We start from the raw sequence: 15,918 nt of genomic DNA, 5'->3' as shown, positions 1-15,918 counted from the left end.
TGTGATTACATTTTTTAAATTTTACCTTGCATTGTCTTGATATTGTAGTAATATTAAATCAGATAAGGATGGATAGAATAAATATAAAAACACCCAGCAATATAATTATTATTAAATACCTAACTAAATGTGCAGATGCCATTTGCTTTTGGAGTCACCTTGTCCCATCTCTTCTGCTGTGACAATGCCTGAATTCTGGGTAGTGGGATTTTGCATTATTCTTCAGGAAGACTTACCAGTAAGGTTCAATGGTATTTATACCTGGTGATTAAGGTGGGGATGAAAAGAATCCGCTTTCTTCATGTTATTCATACTTCACAGACCGTAACGGTTAGTAGTGGACAGAGATCCACAACACTGTTTCAAATTCCATCCAGCCTCTGCACGACAAATGTCACTGCGGGCAACAGATATGGAAACAGGTACATGAATTTTTGGTCAGCACCATGTGTGGAGTTGCAGTGAGACTGGAGTGTCCTTATGGACATCCAAACATAGCATCTGAGGATTTTTGAAGCTGGGTGGGAGGATCCTGATGGGAATTGAAAGACACTAGTTCCACATCAGGTCCTTAAAAAAAAAAAACATTGACAAGTGGGGAAGGGAGAATTAATGGTGGCAAACATGCTGCGTGCTACACAGTGTACAAAGATAGGCACGCTGCTTGGTTCTGTATGCCAATGTACAGTTAGTTTTATTTAATCTCCAGTATTATTATCTATCTGGGGGTAACTATTTTTACATTTAGTGCTGTATTAGCGCCACGCTGTAATTACATTAAAAATGGCTCTTTTTTTTTACCATATTAGATAAATGGTTTTCAAAATAACATTTAGTCTTGTGAAGCTCACCATGTATGTATATAGTTGTGCTCAAAAGTTTGCATACCCTTGAAGGATTGGAAATGTATGTACCATTTTTTAAAGAAAACAACATGGTTAAGCAGGCAAAACAAATTTCTTTTATTTCTTATGGGATTCGTATTCAATTGTAGGCCATAACAGAATGGCACAATCATAAAACAAAACATGGCAACAAGCAAACAAAATGACCCCTGTTCAAGAGTCTGCATACCCTTAATTGCCATTACTGTGTATTTCATCCTTTAGCATCAGTTACAGCGTGCAGTCTTTTGTAATAGTTTATAGTAGTCTGTCTCATAGTTTGATGCCTCAAATTCTTGCAGGTGGTAGAGCTGCCCATTCGTCTTGACAAAATACCTCCAGGTCATGGAAAGTCTTTTGTCGTCATGTATGAATTGCACTTCTGAGATCTCACCAGAGTGGCTCAATGATATTAAGGTCAGGAGACTGATGGCTACTCTAGAACCTTCAGCTTTTGTGAAGAGTAATGCAAATTGTCTGCCAGTATTTTCTGAGAACATGCTGCATTCATCTTGATGTCAAATTTCATAAGATTCCCTGTGTCTTTAGAGCTCACACCACCCCAAAACATGAGTGAGCCACCACCATGCTTTACAGTGGGGATGGTATTCTTGTTGCTGTTGACCCCTCTCAAAACATAGCACTTATGGTTGTGATCATAAAGCTCTTTTTTGGTTTCGTCAGTCCAGATTACAGTGTGCCAGAAGCTATAAGACATGTCAAAGTGTTGTCAGGCATTTTTTAACCAAGCTTTTTTTGTGGCATTAGCGCAGTAATGGCTTCTTTCTGGGAACTCGACCATGCAGCTAATTTTTTTGCTCCTTTAAACCACCACACCGTCTTTTTCCAGAGCAGCCTGTATTTTTCCTGAGGTTACCTGCGGGTTTTTCTTTGTATCACGAACAATTCTTCTGGCAGTTATGGCTGCAATCTTTCTTGGTCTACCCGACATTGGCTTGGTATCAAGAGATCCTTAAATTTTCCACTTCTTAATAAGTGATTGAACAGTACTGACTGGCATATTCATTATATCTTTTTATATTCTTTTATAAAGTTCCATTACCTTTTTATGCCGATCTGTAACAGTTCTTTTCTGCTCCCCATGGCTCAGTATCTTGCCTGCTCAGTGTATCCACATGAGAGCTAACAAACTCATTGACTATTTATGCACAGACACTAATTGCAATTTAAAAAGCCACAGATGTGGGAAATAAACCTTTAATTTCCATTTTAACCTGTGTGTGTCACCTTGTGTGTCTATACCAAGGCCAAACATTCCAGGGTATGTAAACTTTTGATCAGGGCCATTTGGGTGATATTTTTTTTTCTCATAAACTTTGAAATTTTTGGAAACTTTCATACAGCGTCACAAATATTTTATATACTTAATATTTAAATTGAGGCTACAATTTAAAGTGATACTAAACACATACCCCATGAAAACCTTTATATGTTCTGCCAAAGTATGCTATTCATGTTTGCGTAGTTTATTTAAAAAAAAAAAAAAAAAATACATTCCTGTGCACCATAGCTATATACAGTGGTCACATCCTTCATATTTAATGCTGAGCCAAGTGCTGAAACAGATCATAGGTGGAACTTCCATTCCCCTCTTATGCATCTCTGTACATCAGAAGAGAAAGCATGAACTGTGACCCTTGTGTCCAGATGGTGCTTTCCCAGTCATATGACAGGACCCAGAAAAAAAAAGGTCTTTGATGGTACAGTAGAAAAATATAGGTTTAACATTACATCCTTGTATAAAATGGTCATACAAGTACATATATGAAATCCAAGCTTTGCAATTATTCAGGAACAACATGATGTGGGCGGCGCTACACATCTATGATAATCTTTCACTATCCCACCCGTTGTGTATTTTGCTAGCTATTGGGCATGGAGGTGGAGGGAGGATGTGGGCTGTTATTCAGCATCTGCATATATGCCCACATGTATGATGGCACAGTCATGTGACCTGCACAGCTCCAATCACAGAGGAAATGGCCTGTATTGAAACACAGATAAAGAAGAGCATGCTCATTGTTGCCACTGCTGCTCTCTAGAATTAGTAGCTGAATTGGGGACAGTGAAAGAAGGGAGGAGCAGAGGCTGGTAGGATCAACCAGGGTTTTTACACAAAGCTGAGGATTAACCCCTCCCAGGTGCCAGCGTGAGTATGACAAGGATGCTTTACTGCGTATACAGACAGATTTTATTCTTGTAGGTTTAGTGACACTTTATGGACACAGAGGTGTTGACTCAATTTGTTTTGTACTTTTGGTGACTATCCCTTCTAATAACTGCAACCACTGTTCTTTGCAATCTGTCTTTGCTATATGCTGTCAATACGTTCAAGTAAACCAATCACAACTGAGATTATTCATTAGTCTGTATATTTGATTGTAAATACAATCTCCTATTTTATTATTAAAAGTGAACAAAACTACAGTTTTCACTGGAGAATCCAGGATTTCTGTGAGTGCTTGGTGCTAAGAGCAGAGTCTAGACCTGAGTGATCAGCTATTCACAGCACATAATGATTCTTAGCCCTGATGAGTTGCTCACAGTACATATGAATCTCAGTCCTTCTTTTTCTGTGGTATAAAGAGAGATTATACCTACCCCCCAACTCAATCTACACTGATGTAGATTAAGAAACGCATATTAGGTTTTGTAGTAGCCCCTTACCCATCCAGCCTAATATTCTCTATAGCTCTCCACCCATTGTCAGCATTGGCTTCTCTTGCAATTCTCTCTCCTCACCCCTCCACTATTCACACTATACCTTGATCATATCTGCATCTGTGTTCACACTGCACTACACCCTGATCCGGATCTCTCTCCTTAGAACCGCCTGTTGCATTCACTGCTATTCAGTGCTATAGACTTATTGATCCTTTTTGCTTTGTATGTCACCTTAAAGTATAACTAAAGGCAAAACTTTTTTTTAGTTTTGGATAGAGTGCAGAGGGATTAGAAGGCTTGTTAGTTGTTTTTTTTTTTTTTTTTGTTTGTTCGTTTATCTGTACCTCCATTAAATGTGATTCACCCTCTCCATTTGTTCTGTTTACCATTATTGAAAGTGAAGGTAAAGAAAATCCCCAGAAAAGTTGTAGAGTAGAAATCTTCTAATGGGGACACTAGTTCTGGTGACCTGGAGGTCCCCAAGGAATTCCCTTAATTTGCAGGGATTTCTTCTCACTTACTGTTGGGCTATAGAACAGGAAGTGAAGGGAAATCTACGCAATGGGACACAGATGGTGTGAACAAAAATCTGTCGGGTTATAACCCTCCCTTACTCTATCCATAATGAAAAAAAAAAAATTTGGCCTATAGTTTTACTATAAACCTGAGCCTTATGGCTGCTACCTTTTCACCATATTTGTGTTCTAATGTCTCTGCCATTCTGCACTCATTCCTCACAGCGCTATCCTGTCTACAGTATGTTGTCACCAAACACTGTGTCCAACTACCATACTGACAGACTCCTAACTTTTCAACTTCACAAGGTTATGTAGGAGTCCTGAATGTGTTAAGCTCTGTCCTTGCCAGTTATATCACACTCCTTTTGGCTGTATCCCATCCCTTGTCAAAGATGTGTCATGGCTATTGCCAACAGCTACATCATGACTTCACACATCAGGAGAAAGAGTATGGTCTTCTGTTACTTAGGAAAAAGAAATGACCATTCAGACATGATACCTCCCACAGGTTCGTGTTCCATTTCCTATCACTATTGTCAAAAACAGTCCTCAATTTCTCCCCTTTAAAGTGTTAATAAACCCACAACAGTAAAATCAGTCTGTATATGCAGTAAAGCATGCTTGTTCTACCCACTGTGGAACCTAAGGGGTTAATCGTTCTCATGTAAAAAGGCTGTTTGATCCTGTTTTCTCTGAGCCTCCCCTTTATCTAATGTCCCAAATCCATCTGCTGATAATACAAATTCTTGGGGGCGAGCTGCACATGCTCATTTTGGAGTGTATTGCTTTTTATTCTTTGGGAGGGTGCATATGATCAGCACAGGGTCAATCAGCACTGTCCAGACAGAGTCTGGGGCAGGGGCGGACTGACCATTTGGAAACTCGGGCACCGCCCGAGGGCCCGGAGTCAGTAGGGGGCCCCATGAGTTGCCCCTGGTACCTTTTTCATAGGCTTTTTTTAGTTTGGGCAAGGACAAAGGGGCCCCATGATCCCTTATTGCCCGGGGGCCCTATGAGTTGTCAGTCCGCCCCTGGTCAGGGGTCATGCAACCTCGTAGGACAATCAGAAAACAATGCTCAGACTGCTATATACTGCTGATGAAAAAAGGTATTTAGCAGTTTATATTTACTAAAGTGATTGCATTTCTATGTTCTGTGTAGTGTGGGAGACCAGATATAGTGAATGCAGGGTCCTGGGTTTAGTAACACTTCAACGATTACAAAATCAAGCAAATGCTTCAAAAACTAAATTTTTTGTAGACAATTCTGCTGGGGAATTCCAGCTTTACTACACCTCCCTTTTCCGGTGTTAATGATCAGTTCCACTCTATCTCCCTCTCCCCCAGCAACTACACTCTCCTTCTATGCCGAACAAAAATGCTCAGCCTCACCTTACTTAGGTCCAATAAAAATTGTGGGTCTAGGTTCACGGGGGCGCCACCAGGATTAATTTGAAGTCTAAAACAGGTACTTGCAGATTCCACATATGTAAAAAGATTAACACAGATATTTGCAGATACCACTTAGAAAAGAAACACCTCTTTTATCCTTTGATCAGTCTTAAAGGACATGTGCACTATAAGGGTCTTTCATTGAAGTCAGTGGCCTTTAGGACACCTATGCACAGGTGGTGCAATGCGGCATTTAGAAAATTTTGCTGCTAGGTAGTGTAACTGAGTGCAGACCATATGGCAAAGACCTCTGTGGAATTGTGGTTTAGGTAAGTATATTTATTGTAAAAATGCTCAACATAAAAGAAACAAGTCATATAATGCAATTATCATCTATTCTTTAATTGTAATTTGTTATAGAAGACGATATATCAGTGAGTGAAACTGTGGAATCAGATTTTGATTCTTAGCATCTAATTTGCATGATACTTTTGGAGCTGTACTGCAGCTGTTTTCCAGCCCTATGTTTATAATTGGAAAGTATGAACCTTCTGTGTGCAATCATGCATTAAAGCAACTCTGTCATTTTTAAAAAACCCAAGCAAGAACGTGACCTACAGAGTAAGTCAGTAATGCCTTTCTGCCCATGCTGCTGTATTGAAGAGAGAAGTTTTTTTCTAGAAAATATTCTGAATTGTGCACTGCTGGAAGGGATGCTGGCATCTCTCACTATGCCCAGTGGTTTCTTCCCTGCACCACTACAGCACACAGTATTGACATGGACAGTGGAAGGATCCACAGAGTGCAGCAGGGGTCCAAGGTTCTGACACACCTACAATGTGCCAGATGTGGACTATCTTTCAGCAGGCTTATTTAATATCGCAGCAAAGTTACTTCACGTAGAGCTCAATTCTCACAAAAGAATGCTTTGTTTTGTATAACACTAAGGATGCGTTGCTTGACTGTGATGCCCTGCAGTGCTTTTGCAACAAGCGTTGGTGCTTTTTTTTTTAACTGAATGCTTTTGCAGCATGTCAGAATGCAGTGCACAAAAATGCTACGTGTCCGCATTTTTTTCATCGCACAAATGCAGCACATTGGCTTCGCTGAATCAATAGGACATAAGGATTTTTGCCTTGTCTTTGCCTTGGAACTGTGTTGGGCTGTATTGCTGATGGTGTGAAAGGAAGTAAAACAGAATCACATAATTATTTTTCAATAATACATAGTTTACATGTTACAGTTGATAATGAAAAAAGACACAGGGTGATCAAGTTTAGCCTCTGTCTAATTGTAAGGTAGCCTATAGATGATTCGATTTTCTTTCTTTCCAACATGGGTGAAGGTGCTACTTTAATAGTGATGTGACTTTGCTAGTTGATGTATATCTTTTAAACATATACTTTTCTCATGGTATGTTGTATTATGAACCTTTTGAAGTTTCAATAAAGCCTATTTGGTATTAAAAAAATTTAAAGTGCCCTGTCCCCCCATGCTCATGCGCAAATGAAATGCGAGCGCATATGTAGGTCTTGCACACATATGTAAACAGTGATTTCATCTCACATGTCAGATGTTTCCACAAAAGTCAGAGTGAGAGCAATAGTTCTAGCACCAGACCTCCTGTGTAACTTTAAACTGGTAACCCATAAAGGCTTTTAAAGTGTTGCCGCAATGGTTTTGCACGGAGCAGCCCCAACCCTCCTCTTCTCAGGTCACTCTCCGGTGCTCTGCACATCCCCCGGCAAGTGCCCCCATAGCAAGCCACTTGCTATGGGGGCACTCGTGTGCTCGTTCCTGAACTTTGTGGACTGTGATGTAAAGGGGAATGCTGCAGATGTTGGTGTAAAGGGAAATTCTGATGCAAGAAGGTCTCTAGTCACCAGAGCCCCCTCCCCCCCTTACATCAGAGTCTGCAGCATTCCCCCTTCCATTATGGTCTGCAGTGTTCCCCATTACATCAGATTTCCCACTTACATCAGAATCTGCACTTTGCAGCATTGCCGTTTACATCAGCGTTCCCCTTTGTCAGAGTCCACATGGTTCTCCCTTACACTGTAAGGGTAAATCTTACAGACTCAGATGTAAAGGGGGCAGCAGAATGGCTAAATGAAATACAATACACCTTAATATGTGAATAACCCACTTGAAAGTAACACTTTCTCCCTAGAAAGTAGAACTATTATAATAACCTTTCTCAGAGACTATTCTATCTACCGTATTTGCCGGCGTATAAGACGACTGGGCGTATAAGACGACCCCCCTACTTTTCCTGCTAAAATGTAGTGTTTGGGCTATACTCGCCGTATAAGACTACCCCTCTTCCAATGCACACCAGTGGGAGGAATAGTGCCCCATCATTGGTATCAGTGGCAGGAATAGTGCCCCATCATTGGTATCAGTGGCAGGAATAGTGCCCCATCATTGGTATCAGTGGGAGGAATAGTGCCCCATCATTGGTGTCAGTGGGAGGAATGGTGTCCCATCATTGGTGTCAGTGAGGGGTGGAATAGTGCCCCATCATTGGTGTCAGTGGGGGGGGGGAATAGTGCCCCATCGTTGGTGTCAGTGGGGGGGAGGAATAGTGCCCCATCGTTGGTGTCAGTGGGGGGGAGGAATAGTGCCCCATCGTTGGTGTCAGTGGGAGGAATAGTGCCCCATCGTTGGTATCAGTGGGAGGAATAGTGCCCCATCATTGGTATCAGTGACACCAATGATGGGGCACTATTCCTCCCACTGAGACTTGCTGACCCTGTTCTCGTATGGTGCTGCTGCAGCCAGCATATGTGGTTGCAGCAGCACCTCTACACAGAGCACTTACCTGTTGCTCCGGCACTCAATTTTTGCGGGGCCGCTCGGCTCCGCCCCCTCGCCGGTGATTGGCCGCCTGTGTGCCTTTCCTGAGCTACAGTTCTGGCGGCCAATCACCGCTGAGGAGGCGGAGCCGCGCAGCCGCACGAACATCCAGTGGCCGAACTGAAGGAGACGCCGCGCTTCCTGGACCGGATCGTCGTGGGACTGGATCCAGGTAAGAGACGTCAGCCCCTGCAAACCCCTGTACTTAATGCCGCAGCCCCCCTAACATGTGTACCGGCGTATAAGACGGCCCCCGACTTTTGAGAAGATTTTCAAGGGTCAAAAAGTCGTCTTATACGCCGGCAAATACGGTATCTATTCCAACATTCTCAAAAATAACTTATAAAATTAAAAAATAACTTATAAATAAATTATACAAAATAATATATATTATAAATAATCAAAATAGTCCAATTCAATCCGAAATCCACCCAAAGCAAATACAAATGAGTCCACTAAGAAGAATTCCAATCCTATTTCAATCCTGTGATACCTCGAAAAAAAGAACACTGATATAGTGCATTATCTTCCACAATAATATATAACAGTAAAACGTGCAAAATAAATCAGTGCATCAGTCCAAACCACTCAACTATGAAAAACTAGTGATTATGCAAGAGAGAGAAAAAAAAAATATTATAAACCCAAAATATATTTAATACTTCAGAATTATTAAATGTGAACAAAATTCCATCTATAGTGAACACTTCAATATTTATGGTGAACACTCAGTGACCACTCCAATTCATATAGTGAACACTCAAGATAGTGATATTAAATACCATTACCCTCTGGTAGTATTCATAAGCTTATCATGATATCTCTGGTAAGGTATTATTTCCAAGTCTTCCTCCACTTCAGGATCCCATCTTCCATATTCCTCACAAAGCAAAGTAGACTCATATAATAGATTCCAAAGTAAAAGGATAAATTTATTAAATTACTTACATTGGAGATAAAAATATCAGCTCTGTGGCTAACTCAACCAGCCTTGCAAACAGGGCATGTAAACCACGTTTTTCCAGTAGTTAAGGGGGTGTTAGGGGACCTGACGTCAAGACGCACGCAGGAAAACCGGAAGTGCTGCCGTGGCCATTTTAACTACTGGAAAAACGTGGTTTACATGCCCTATTGTTTGCAAGGCTGGTTGAGTTAGCCACAGAGCTGATATTTTTATCTCCAATGTAAGTCATTTAATAAATGTATCCTTTTACTTTGGAATCTATTATATGAGTCTCCTTTGCTTTGTGAGGAATATGGAAGATGGGATCCTGAAGTGGAGGAAGACTCTGAGAAAGGCTATTATAACAGTGGCTAAATGGTTAGCACTTCCGCCTGGCAGTACTAGGGTCATTGGTTCAAATCCCAGACACGGCACCTCCTGTCTGGAGTTTGCATGTTCTCTCTGTGCCTGCGTGGGTTTCCTCCGGGTACTCTGGTTTCCTCCCACACTCCAAAGACATGCTGGTAGGTTAATTGGATCCTGTCTAAATTGGCCCTTGTATATAAATGTGAGTTAGGGACCTTAGACTGTACACCTCTTGAGGATTAGAGACTGATGTGAATGTACAATATATATGTAAAGCGCTGCGTAAATTGACGGCACTATATAAGTACCTGAAATAAAATTAAAAATAAAGGGGAACTCTGAGGACATTTATTAAAGGGGGATACCAGGAACTCTAGTGGGGGGCTCTGGTGATCACAGACCTTCCGCAGAGTGAATTCATTAAGGTTAAGGGGGTTACTAATGTAAGGGAGAACCTTTAAATCAGTGCCCCCCCCCCTTATCTTAGTGTATTCAGCGCCCTTCCCCCACAGACTTGGTGTGGCCTGGGACTGACAGGATCTCACTGACATGCCTCTTCTGTAGGACGGCAGAACAGTGAGGCAGACTCAGTCAGACCATGGTCGTCCTCTGCTTCTTCATCCTCCGGCTGGACTCCTTCCCGTCCTGGTGCTCACCTTCCTGCCACTGAGGGCAAGCTCAATCAGACCACAGTTGTCTGTTCTTTGATCCTTCCTCTTTATTCTAGACTCCAGTCCTCCCCTGCCCGGCACTCCTGCTCTCTGCTCCCCCTCCTACAATTCGTAAAAGGTGCCAAGTGGGCGCCATGACATCACCACACGCCCACCTGGCTGTGCAGTTCTGAAGCTGGCCAGTGGCCATATTTTATACGGAGAGCCACCGTCTGTAACAGACATTCACGAACAGTATAAAACTCAGGCGATTTTTACACACTGTATATTTGATAGTTGGCAACCCAGCTGTGACTGCAGCCAGACATGAGAGAAAACTGGTAAGTGTTCAGCTTAGGAGCAGGCAGGAATGAATGGCAGTGCTGCAGCTTTGTCACTGTAGAAAAGGAAGTGTTTTAACTGAGACAGAAATGTAAAGAATACAAAAAGCTCAAACATTATTACATGTGAAACATATTTGGTTTAGATACACTTTTGGAACAGAACATTTAAAACAATAGCTGGTCTTATTTTATATCTCAAATTACACATCCTTATGTACTTTCTATTGTTTTATATAGTGTGCTGTTTCAACATTTGCTTTCTAAAGATGCCAACTGTGTTTTAGATGCTTTTATAGTACTGCTTGCTACTTTCAAAGCACATTGGCTATATTTTTTACATACGGATGTAACAAACTTTGCAATTGTATAATTATGCTGTGTGAAAGTCTTTTTTTCAGCTCTTGTTCCTTTTTAAATCTGTGCTGCACTGTACTGTTAATATCCCCCTGATTGCTGTGTGCAACAGCTATCAACACACTAAGCCAGTATTATGCTAGGAAGGTGCGTTATGGGTAATAAACCAAAAAATGCAAGCAGATTAAAACATCTGCTCGAACTGTGTAAGTGTGCCAAGTGCTACATTTTCTGGAGATTTCATCTGGTGCGGCAGAGATAAAAATATAGATATTTTTAGCTCAAAATGTGTACAAACTTTGTGTTAGAGGGTGCTAAATACACCCACCACCATTTTGCCATCTGTGCATTTTGATGAATGGAGCTGTGAACAAAGATCAGCTGATAACAGCCACCAACCATGAATATTTCATAACCAAGTAAGTGTATGGCCAAGGACATTTTCTGAAAGTAGGCATGCATAGAAAACCTATTGTGTCATTCTTCCAGGGCTCTTTTTTTTATATGCTTCTTTGCTTAAACTTAAGCTAGTTTAATATTAAAGGGAATTAATAGTGATTTTGTATATATTTTCTGTTCTAGCAGAGCAAAGGCAAATATTTTCATAATATGTACAGTTAAGTAAATGTCGGGATTGTTTAACACCTTCACTGCTATAGAATGAAAGTAATTGGACCTTGTGATGATACGTATATTTTTTTTATTATTGTGATCAAACACAGTTTGTAATGGTTTTAATATAACACATTTGTCTTTGAGCACCTTTAAAGTCCCGAAGTTAAAATTTTGTTGGTAAATGTGAAATATAGTATATTAACAATGTGCATTCTTCTTTCTAGCTAGCAGGTGCAAATCTAGGTTCCTTTCACCTTGCTGAAAGCCTGTTGTTTACAGAGCTCAGTAGCTCCTGCCTTTTAGTGATGCTTTCTATGTGTATTTTGTGCAGTTGTGCATGCAAAATCTCTATTTGCTAATGTTCTTTCCCTTACCTTTTATAAAGAATGAACACAAAACCTGTTTAAAATAAGTCACAATAACAGATATAAATATGAATTACAAGTGCACATTAATGCATCTGTCAAATGCATTTAACACGTAAATGTTCATTACTGTGTGCACATAATTTTGAAAGGGTCTTATGGTGTGTTGCTTTAAAGATGATTTAAAGAAACAAAATGCAAATTGGTGTGCATTTAGAAATTCAAATTAGCTTGCATCACAAGCACAACTGCGTTATAAAAGCACACTGATTTGTACTATATTTAAAGACTGCAGTAAAGTTCTACCACCACTGTGCAGTAACAACACATAACATATGTACTGTATATGTTGAGATATATATATATATATATATATATATATATATATATATATACCTTTTACTGCAGATGTGTGCAAATGGGTGCATTACTCATCTGTCTCTCCTCTTTTTTTGACATTTTAGGACTATACAATCTCCAGGTCAGGTCCCGGTAGTGGTTTCTCCTGGCAGTCAGCAGTTGCATACTGTAACACTCCAGACAGTGCCTCTCACCACAGTAATAACAAGCACAGACCCAACAGCTGCTGCAGGCTCACAGAAATTCATCCTTCAAGCCATTCCTTCAGGCCAGTCGATGACCGTACTCAAGGACAACATGGTGCTACATCCTCAGAAAACTGGCTCACCTCCGCCGTCCATTGTCCTAAGCTCTAGCCAAGTTCAGCAAGTTCTGAATGGCAATGTCCAAAGCCTTTGTAATGGAACAGTCAGTGTGCCTTCATCTCCAGTCTTCAGTGCAACCACTCCAGTTATGTCCTTTTCAACCAGCCCTTCACCACTTCTTAACCAAACTCCTGGCACAGTCATCACTTCTGTGATCAAATCACCTGAGCCTAAACAAACATTTATTCAAGTTACCAACAGTCAAGATTCTCAGGAAGGCCCATCTCAAGCTGTTGAGCAAACTGAGCAAACAATTCCAACATCATGCGTGTTAGTAGTTGCCAGCCCAAATGGATTCCCAACCCAGATGGAAATTAAACAGGAGAACGATATCTGGGAATTTGATTCCAAGTAAAAAGAAAACCTCCATATTTAATTGTTTTCCCAAATGTGATGGGCTCTTCTTCAGTTTGCATAAAATTTTTTACAAAGTGCATTATTTTTTTCCACCACAATTCCTGTTTTTTTTATCTTTAGAGTTCCCTAGCAGTAACTCATTTAATTTGTGTTCAGTTGGTTTAGATTTTAAATCCTAAATCTGAACTTATTTTTTTTTTCTTTTTTTTTTGCCCTTAGTTAAAAAATAAAACAAAAAATATCTGGCTGCTGTACTTCCTCTCCATGGCTGTCCCCTTCTGTAATTTTTTTGCCACTTGATGTCCTCAGCCTCAGAATGACATCCATGGTTATTCAGTCTGAAAGACTTAAGACCTCCTATGAGTGCAGGGGTTGTCAACACAGTACACTGCACTCAGTGTAATAATACAGAGTGCTATGTTGATCACAGCCCTGCCTCACCTGGAGAAGGGGCACAAGGGATCCTGCGGCATCATAAAACCAGCCTGAAGTCTCACGGAAAAGGTGAGTATAAATTACAGTTGGGAACATTAATGAGAATTCTATAGATGTATAATTTGTTTCTGGGACCCCCTGTTGAAGGAACGTGCCTTTTCTGCTATGAGGACAAGACTTTTACTGTCATTGAAGCAAATATTTTTCTACAAAAATTGTGACAATCTTTTAGTATGTTCATATAAGCTGTGCTGTCTGTAAATTCTATTTTGATAGCTTGTAACACATCAAACCTATACAGTTTAGCTTATTTTTTTTTTTTTTTTTATAGTTCTGAACTTTTCTTCTGTATCATACCACTGATACATGACTACTTGCAGGCCAGCAATTTAAGAATTGTTATCTATAAATCAGATACGACTTATGTTTTGCACTGTTCTAAAGGCATTTATTCCCATTCTGATGTTAGTTTTGCTTTTTGAAATATTGACTTTAAGCAATAACTGTTGTGCCTTTGTTTAATCCACCCTTTACAAGGCATGTGAAAGCAATGTAAGGGTGTGGAGTACCTTTTTTATTTGTACATAATGTATATTTACTTACATGCTGAGAAAAATGCTAAATGCGGGCTTAATAAAAAGAAATTCGTGTCTTAACATAAATTTCAACCAAACAGAATCAATTTTTATAGACTCGAGATCAATATATGTTTAGAGTTCAAAGTTATTCTTTATGTATTGATAGAGATTGTATTTGTATTTAAAAAAAGATTTAAAATATCTGAAATAACTTTCAGCCTGTTTTTGTATTTTAATTGGTTTATTAAGAAAAATAAATCCGATTCACAGAAATTTTTTTTTTTTACAGTTTATATCCACTGTGTGTTCATATCAGAAATTCTGCCACCTCTCTATAAAGGTGAATTTATTTATGCTTGATTTGTGGCAGAAGTGTTTTCCATTTATTTGCCGTTTTTGTCCATTTTAATTCATTCTACGTAGTACAGGAGATGACCAGAGTCTGCGGACGTAGTACAGGAGATGTCCAGAGACTGCGGACGTAGTACAGGAGATGTCCAGAGACTGCGGACGTAGTACAGGAGATGACCAGAGACTGCGGACGTAGTACAGGAGATGTCCAGAGACTGCGGACGTAGTACAGGAGATGTCCAGAGACTGCGGACGTAGTACAGGAGATGACCAGAGACTGCGGACGTAGTACAGGAGATGACCAGAGACTGCGGACGTAGTACAGGAGATGACCAGAGACTGCGGACGTAGTACAGGAGATGACCAGAGACTGCGGACGTAGTACAGGAGATGACCAGAGACTGCGGACGTAGTACAGGAGATGACCAGAGACTGCAGACCTTTGGGGAGCGAAAGGGGGGCGGAGCTGGTACCTGAATTTGACAGGTACCCGCTCCCACTTCCGCAGAGTTGTCCTCCCTCCCTGTCTTCTGGGACATGTGACAGGTCCCAGAAGAGTGCTGGACCATTCACAAAGCGCAGCACTTCTCACGCATGCGCAGTGGGCACCCGGCTGTGAAGCCGCAGCTGTCACAGCCGGGTGCCCACACTAAAGATGCCGGCGCCAGGGAGAGAAGAAGGTGAGAAACACTGCTGGACCAAGGAATAGGTTCTGCTGCACAGAAGAGCCGAGTGGCTATCCCAGTATTCTAACACGATGGCGGCAGGAATACCGGGCCGGCTGCTCCATAAGATGCACAGACATTTCACCCCATTTTTTTTTTGGGGGGGGGGGGGTGCGTCTTAGCGAAACATATGGTATTTTTAATAGTAAACAAAGCCTGATAGACCAGTGGTGTCCTAAATGTGGCCTGCAGGCCGAATGCATCCCCTGTTTGATTTCAGCCAGTTTCTCCTCCTGACATGAGGCTCCATAACTTCCACTGACACCAAAATTGAGGCATCCCAACCCCAACAGTGACTCCAACAGTGGGGCACTTCTTCCACTGACATCAATCATGGGGCACTAATCTCACTGAAACCAACCATGGGCTTCCACTGACACCAACGGTGAGGCATAATTCCTCCCACTGATATAAATAATGGAACACTTTCACTCCCAGTGACACCAAAGATGGAGTACTATTCCTCCTACTAACACCAACAGTGGGCACAGTTCCTTCCACTGACATCAATGTTGGGGCACTATTCCTCTCACTGAAGCCAACCATGAAGCACTATTCCTCCAACTAATACACATTTTTTTCCCCCTGCAGGAGCAAATTGGATCATGCTGTGCTGGGTTTTTTGCCTTCCTCTGGATCAGCTATGGGTGTAGGATTATAACTTTTCTTTTATTATGGTTGAACTGGGTGGACTTTTGTTCTTTTTAAGCCAAACTAACTATGTAACTACATGGGATAATATTATTCCTCCCACTGACCACCAAGCCTGAGGCATT

At 41.0% G+C, this 15,918-nt stretch overlaps 1 protein-coding gene across 3 annotated transcripts in view; it reads left to right on the top strand.

Annotated features, from left to right (window-relative positions):
• Positions 1–14,339, top strand: part of ELF1 (E74 like ETS transcription factor 1) — a 170,554-nt gene extending 156,215 nt beyond the window's left edge. For all 3 annotated transcript variants that reach the window (XM_089668801.1, XM_089668802.1, XM_089668803.1), the window contains one exon: positions 12,436–14,339. In XM_089668801.1, coding sequence (XP_089524927.1) covers positions 12,436–13,051 — 616 coding nt within the window. In that variant the 3' untranslated portion in view covers positions 13,052–14,339. The remainder of the gene's footprint in view (positions 1–12,435) is intronic.
• Positions 14,340–15,918: the final 1,579 nt, after the last annotated feature.

This window comes from Staurois parvus, unplaced genomic scaffold (genome assembly GCF_062004578.1).
Source record: "Staurois parvus isolate SC_StPar_1 unplaced genomic scaffold, SC_StPar_1.0 ptg000064l, whole genome shotgun sequence".
Classification (NCBI taxonomy): Eukaryota; Metazoa; Chordata; class Amphibia; order Anura; family Ranidae; genus Staurois; species Staurois parvus.
Note: the sequence above shows the minus strand (reverse complement) of the source record. Positions and strands in the feature narration are given on the sequence as shown.